The 7,660-nt window shown below is 32.0% G+C and overlaps 1 protein-coding gene across 1 annotated transcript; it reads right to left on the bottom strand.

Moving 5' to 3' along the window:
* Positions 1-3,161: 3,161 nt before the first annotated feature.
* Positions 3,162-7,212, bottom strand: LOC129292072 (3-ketoacyl-CoA synthase 19). The gene is made up of 3 exons (XM_054929580.1): positions 6,665-7,212; positions 5,295-5,622; positions 3,162-4,209 (listed from the first exon to the last, which is right to left on the bottom strand). The coding sequence occupies exons 1-3, from the start codon at positions 7,117-7,119 to the stop codon at positions 3,586-3,588; spliced, it is 1,407 nt and encodes a 468-aa protein (XP_054785555.1). The 5' UTR covers positions 7,120-7,212; the 3' UTR covers positions 3,162-3,585.
* Positions 7,213-7,660: the final 448 nt, after the last annotated feature.

Raw genomic sequence — 7,660 nt, 5'->3', positions numbered from 1 at the left:
AGAGAATCAAGAAAGCTTTCAATATATGTGGAAGACATAGCAGTAGTAGAGGCAGTGGCAGAAGTGGAGGAAGCCATTTGAGAGTGAAGGGAAGATTGGAGCAAGGGATCTTGAATGTCAAGAAACGGTAGAAAGGGCAAGAGAAGTGACTAGAAAAAGAAATGAGTTTATACTAACAAAGGGCACTCAAATACAAAGTGACGTTTTAGTTTTTTCAAATGTGCCATTCAGCTTATGTCATCAGCCAATAGCACGCGGGGGGTATTGCTTGGGCTAAAATATGAAACATCACTCAGATAGATTACAAGGCTAGTTGGGCTGAGTAATTGAAGAGTCAGGCCCAATATGAACAAAGAGGATGGCCCTGAAATTCAATAAAGGCCACGACAAAATAAACATACTAAAATCCTGCTAGTTACAAACATTAGACTGTTGGCACAAGAAGACATGATCTCCAATAATTCTGGAATTCACGGACATCGTGCCCAAGTATCTCGATAAGACAGGCTGATTAGCAAAAATGGAAAATACGAAATAAAGATCGTGCCATGAGTTTCGTGAGGTCCTTGATTCCTCAGCAAAATGTGCTAGGTTTTTAGGGAGAGGCTACCACCACTCTCACACTATAAATAGAAAATGAAAACATAGAAGAAGACAATCAACACTCAATCAAAGACTCACATTTTTACACCTTATAACATTTAGTTTTATCAGTTAGTTTTACTTTCAATTTAGACTTGTAACTTCTCGCATTTTAATAAAATCAAACACTTGTTCTACCAAAACCTTGTGTATCTTTTACATCCGAGTGAACTATGGTAAGGGAGCTCAGGACTCTTTTGTTATTAATTGAGACTCAGTATCTCTGACACGTCTAATATTTGTTGTTCACCATGAACAAGATCCAAGCCAATTTCAAAAAAAAAAATGAAACTCTTCCTATTAATGTAGCTAATAGCCTTTAACAAAAATTCTATATCATTCTTCAAGAGTTGCATCCATATCGATGAGCTCTCCCTGATCAGAGGATCTATTAGACCTTTTTAGTATCATGTAATGTTACTATAGAAATAACTATTAAATACATTAGATTCATAAGTGATTTGTAGCTCCAAGTTATTTCATGATTATATTGATAATTGTCAAATTTTCTAGTATCAAATATTCAAATTTTTGTAATAGTGTATCTTCTCTTAGTTTAGTTAAAAAAAGGGAAAAATGAAAATAAAATCCTTCAAATTATATAAATGACAATCTAGTCTTGCGATATCATATAGTTCCACTAAAGTTTCTATGGACCTATGTATCAATAAATTTTAAATTGAAAAGACCATTTTACCTTTGTTGATAAGTTATGACTTCTTATTTAATTCTTTCAATTTTTTGAATAAAAGTTATTATTTCTTTAACAAAAGTTGTGAATGAAATTTGTCATTTTGATAACTAATTTTTCAATAATTGAAATTATGTTTGATAAGTTGTAACTTTTTTTTAACTTTTGGGATTTATAGAATAAAAGATATTATTCTTTAAGTAAAAGTTATTATTAGAGTTTGTTATTCAATAATAGAAATTATATTTAATAAGTTGTGATTTCTTGTTCAACTAGTACGATTCACAAAATAAAAGTTATTATTCTTTAAGTAAAAATTGTTATTGAAACTTGTTAATTATTAAGGATTTCATTAAAATTATGATATTTTAAAATATTAGATTATCATTTATATAATTTTGAAAGATTTTATTATTAATTTTTTTAAAAAATCCTCCCCTTTTATATATGCCTCCCCTTCAAACCATGAATGGTTGGGAAGCTGTATGTGCCTTAAGGTCCTCACGTGATTCATAAATCATAACCAACTCAGTTCATATACTTGTTCTTCTGTTCCTGTCCCAGCAACTTATAAAATTGTTAGCCACATTCAAACGAAACAAGATAAGGAGTTTAGGTTAAGTCTGTTTTCAGAACAATTGATGAACCGGCAATTGAGAGATACAAAGCAATAAATGTGCCAGAAGGTGACCCTCCAATTGCCTTTTTTTATTCGACATATTGGGCCTAGCTACTCTCACTGGACAAAAAGGAGAATGACAGTGCAATCTTGAAAAATTAAATTAATAACAATTGATTCCAACGAAATTTATTGAAAAAAATGACTCACAAATGTAAATTCATACAATGGTAAATAGAAATCTCATTTATAAATAAAAATTCACAATCATTTGAATTAATATTTATAATTTATTCTTGGATTATATTTAAATGACAATTGCACCTTTAAATTATATTAGTTTAGGAGTGTCTAAAATTTTAAACTTATTTTTGATACAATATTTTTCTTTAATATTTGAAAACAATGTAACATTACCTTTATCATTAATAAAAATTAATTTTAATTGTAATTGGCTAAAATTTATAGAAAAGGATATAAAAAGTTACAAAAAATAAAGAAAATTATAGAAAAGAATTCAAAAAATTACACTTATAGTTTTTGAGGTCATTTTTTTTTGTAATTTTTTATCAATTAACAGTTAAAATTAACATTTATTAATGGTAGAGATAATATTGCACCATATTAAAAAAAGTAAAAAAATGTTATATTAAAAACAAGTTTCAATTTCAAAAGCTCTTGGATCTAATTTAAAGGTAAATTTGCCACCTTTTATTCTTCATCTGAAAATTTTGTTGTGAAGTAGTATTTGTTATTCAACAAATTTTTAGGATTTAATTGTCATTCTTCTCTGCACAATTTTCTATCGAAGGTACATTACGTTACATCCATGCATTGATGCTTTTACCATCTTAGTGGGTATGACAGTAATGGACGATGTTGAGTAGACAGCTCCCTATTGAAGAGGTAATGTCTGTGCGCACACACACACATGCATGTGTAAGTGGCAGAATTAATTCAATATCTACTCTTACAGACTTTGACCCATTTTCTTCGTTCTTTTCTTCTTTACAACAAGAAAATATTTACTCCCCTTGAATGTCTTTCAACCAAAGTAATTTATTTTTGTTGCTTTTCTGTCAAGTAGCATTAATAACTTTTCTCCTTTATTAATTTATTTAAATTTTTTTGTTTCTTTTTTCTTTTTACTTTCTGTATACAAATTAATTAAATATTCATGCTATGAAAATGAAACAAAATGTAATTGAATTTACTGATAAAGATATAACTTTTTATTTGATCAATAACACAATACAAAGAGTTTAGAACAATAATCAGGAAACTGAAGTACACTTTCCTATAAAGTTCTCTACTTTCAAGCATTGACCTGAAACCAACATGTGTATAGTCTGTGTGACTTCATCTGTCTCTCTCTCTCTATATCTCTCTGTCTCCTTTAAATTACATTTCAGAAATGGTAATCCACAAAGATAAATTATTCCGACACTATCAATACCACCAATATATGATAAAACATGTATGGAATCTCCTTTGAACCCCCACACATTAAAAACCAGATTTAATTAATTATAATCTATATCTCATCACCTGCTTTTCTGACGCTGATCATGATCAACATAGTTTATAAACTATACTTCTTCATCATCAACCCTAATTGACATTATTACTATTATTAGTCGACTGATATTTTGCTGGTATCGAACCTCACAAAGTTAAGATACTCGTCATGGAGCCAATCGTACTTTGCCGTGAAAGGATTCATCACAGACGTTGGAGGATAGTTATCGATGCAATCTTTCCAAACATTAGGGTCTTCCATATCCTTCATCACTTCCCAAACACAGTTATTACACTTAAATCCAGCACCGAGGCTTATCATGAGTATCTTGTCACCTTTCTTGAGTCTCTTCTTGGCTTCCATGTACCCTAGAACGTACCAGAGACCACCTGCAGATGTGTTACCCCACCGGTGAAGCGCCATTCTCGCCGGCTCGAGGTCGTACTCGGTGAGCCCGAGACCTTTACCGACGCCGTCGATCACGGCTCGTCCTCCTGGGTGGACACAGAAGTGGTCTATTCCTGACTTGAAATTCAAACCTCCTCCTGCTACGGCTTGGATTATGTCTTTCTTCGTTTTCCTGCTGTGACGCAGAGCGACTGATAGAAAGCGAATGAGTTCCCAGAGAGGAAGAATCTTTGGAGCCAAGGATTCTAAGTTCAGTGTTAGGGCTTTTGCTGCGGATTTAACTAGATTCTTTGTGAGTTGGAATCCTCGGTACCCTTCTTCGTCTTCAACCTGCGAGGAAATGAAATTCAAAACTTATTGTATAACGCTTGAAACGTGTATGATAGCGCAAAAATAACTTTACTTGACAGTTTTTTTTGGACTTTAACTAACGATTTTTAACTGTCAAGTAATATAGCACCAAATATACTGAATGACCCCTTATTTTATTTTATTTTTGTGGCAATTTTCCCTGGTCGCTAATAGCATGAAAGTAATTTATTTTCTGCAATTTTACTCTCTCCCTCTACATACACTTTGAATGTTTGGAGGGAGTGGGGACCAATATATTACATGTAAAAAGAAGAGGGTGCGGCCAAGGGAACTCACTTTTGACTTTTGACTGAACAGTCTTATCTTTTAATTATAGCTGGCCAACAGTCTACAAATTAAGCAATTTTAATTTATTATCTCCCATTTCAGCACTTCTAGCTAAGTCAGTAAATTTATCTACAAATATAATAAATTTTTAATTTTATTTATATTTAAATAAAAATTTTTAAATTTTTATTATATTATCACTCATATTTAATGAATTTAAATAGAAATTTAAATAGGAGTAATATTAAAAAAAATGTAATCAATACTTCATCAAAATCTTATATTAAAGATCAAAGATCCCTATTATATTAATAATAGGGATGCGATGGGTGCTAATTAATGAAAAGTCTTCATTGAGTTGAGACATAAGAATCTTGTAGTTTTTTCTTTTTAGCTTTAAAGTGTTCTTTCGAATTCAAGAAAGAAGTAAAATAAATTAAAAGTGGGTTAATTCTCTATTATTGTCTTTGAACTTTTCGATCTTTTTCGAACTTGTTATGCGATCTAAACTGATGGTCCCATTCTTATTTGACATGGATGTATAAAGTCAAGGTCACAATTAATTTAGTTAGTCCACGCATTTAAATTTCCAGCTGAAAGAGACATACTACTATAGCGTAACTTTGAATTTACTATCAAAATCTTAATTATATACCAAACATAACTAAAAACATAACCATAGACCAATATTTTGTTTATTTAATAATATTTAAATAAAAAAGTCTTCAGTTTAATTAAGAGATAAAAATCATCCGAACATGAAAGGACATATATACCTGCATGCAGCATCCATAGGCTTCATCATTTGCACCAAACTGGGTTCGTTCCATGTGCTTGAGCTTCAAGATGGCAAGGTGCTTGAGGGAGGGCTTGTTGGTGAAAAGCATGGAGCATCCGCCGGAGCGAAAGAGGCAATTAGAGAGCAGCATCATCTTGTTCTTGCCGCAATACCAGTGAGCACCGAGATCTTCGGTGCTCACTACGACTGCGACAGAGTTCTGGTGACTCTTGAACAACCGTTGCACCACATCCATGGCCACCACGCTCGCCGAACACCCCATTCCGGCCAAGTTAAACGCCTTTATGTCCTCCCTCATTTTGTACCTATTTATCATATTTATATATATATATATATATGTATGTATGTATGTATATATTCTTTCCAAATCACAGTATAGAGCATTTGTTTAGAAGCCATGTTTGGTCTAATACATAAAGCATTAGGTATATCTTTTTAACTATACCTTTATTTCATTTATTACTCCTTTTAAAAAGAATAATGTATTGAAATTTTAATCGTCATTATTATGCCACTTATATAAAATATTTAATAAGAGTATAAGTAAATTGTAAACATGTATTTTTGTTAGGGTGTGAATTCAGATGAGTCTTAAATACCATGATAAAGAGTTTTGAGAACCATATTAATACGTTTCCATGATGGGACCAACACAAGCCACAACCAACTTGATGACGTTTACTATATTAGTTCAGACTTTCGTTTAAGGAACACTTAGCTTTATATATACGTAAACGTTGTTGCTTCATATTAAATTCAAATGATTTAATCTAACAACGAACATTAAATTAATGTGTGCTTGTGCGTGCGTGTGTGTTAAATAGAATAAGTAAATCAGATAATTTCATATAATATTTCGTAGTATTATATTATGAAACTTCAAAGAATACCTTTTCTTTTTTTACCAACAACTTCAAATAATAACTAAAGAAGTTAATTATCTCTATCTCTCGTGACAAGATGAGAAAGTCATTTCCTTTTTAGAAATTGGATTGATATTTTTGTGAGATTTAAACAATAAATGCATTGAATTAATATGGTGAAATACGTACAGACAAAATTTCAGAACACCCTGGCCTTATTGTACCAATAAGAGAAAGCTATATGCATTATTCTGAAATGAAATTAAATTTTGACGTTAACACATTATCACCCGTCCTGACAAATTAATACGCCATAAAAAACTTGCAGAGTATATGAGTGTGAAAAAATGAAAAAAAAAATACAAAAGATTTTGAACCTATGAGATTTGCTTCACGTTTATGATAATAATATCTTTTTCTTTCCTTTTTTCTATTTTTGAATGCATCATATATAAATAAATAACGTAATTTAAATTGTTTATACCTGTTTATAATACGAGCTGTGAGGGATGGTGCAGGAGAGAACAAAGACACATTGACCACAAGGATGTCAATGTCGGAGGGAGAAAACCCAGTTTTTCGGAACAGTCCGTCGAGAGTGTCGAACATGATCTCATCGATCTCGGCGTAGGAATCTTTGAGCGTCGGGCACGCCGCTCGTCCTTCGATGACGTTACGAGGACAGTAAGTGCTCTCTCCTATGCCTGAACTCACCATGGTTTTGAGCAGAAACCTGTATTCCTCTAGCCCTAGGTTCTTGTTCCTCATCACGATCCTCGCCGCCAAGTCTGTGTCGAGCTTTGTGTCCGCCGGCGGCATAAAGCACTCGTAGGCCAGCATGTAGCAATTCTGGCCTCTCCGTTGAAGGATCATCTTGAAAAGGGTGAAAAAAGAATATATCAAAGGAAGTATTAGGCACAATGAGACTAAAACCTCCATAGCTAGCTATGAAGAAGAAGAGACAAAGCCGAAGCCGAAGAGGAGAACGAGGAAGAGGAAGAAGAAGAAGAAGCGTTATGGTGTTTTGATTTATGAGGGAAAACCAGCTATATGAATATGTATTTATATTTGTACAGGAAGCTAGTTAAGGGAGAATAATGCGCAAGTTGTACAAGCAAGTTGCATAACATGCTCTTTGATTTTTTATTTTATTTTTTCTATGTACCCCACAGACAAACCCATCACTATAATTGATCAGCTTGTTAATTAGGATATGTCTTTTGGCATTTCAAAAATATTCAAGTCTAACGGCACGTAGTTATGAGCAGTGAGCTATAATAAATTTCTTAAGATTTGATTAATATATATATTTCAAAAAATAATATATATATATAAATATATATATATATATTATTTGTTCATCATAGCAGCTGGCTGAGGTTTTACAATATTTGGCACTCTCTTCAGATCACAATATAAGTCATAGTTAATTAATTTATAATTTATAAATCATAGTTAATTAATTTATAATTTACGAACA

Source organism: Prosopis cineraria, unplaced genomic scaffold, assembly GCF_029017545.1.
Source record: "Prosopis cineraria cultivar Desert tree isolate PC_DT_omini unplaced genomic scaffold, ASM2901754v1 PC14, whole genome shotgun sequence".
NCBI lineage: Eukaryota > Viridiplantae > Streptophyta > Magnoliopsida > Fabales > Fabaceae > Prosopis > Prosopis cineraria.
This window is presented reverse-complemented; position numbering and strand designations above follow the sequence as displayed.

Excerpts from the sequence above, each read along its gene's own strand:
- LOC129292072 (XM_054929580.1), bottom strand. The coding sequence starts at position 7,119 with ATGGAGGTTTTAGTCTCATTGTGCCTAATACTTCCTTTGATATATTCT. Across the intron at positions 5,623-6,664 it reads ACAGCTCGTATTATAAACAG|GTACAAAATGAGGGAGGACA; the intron begins GTATAAACAATT and ends TATGATAAATAG. Across the intron at positions 4,210-5,294 it reads CCTATGGATGCTGCATGCAG|GTTGAAGACGAAGAAGGGTA; the intron begins GTATATATGTCC and ends ATTTCCTCGCAG.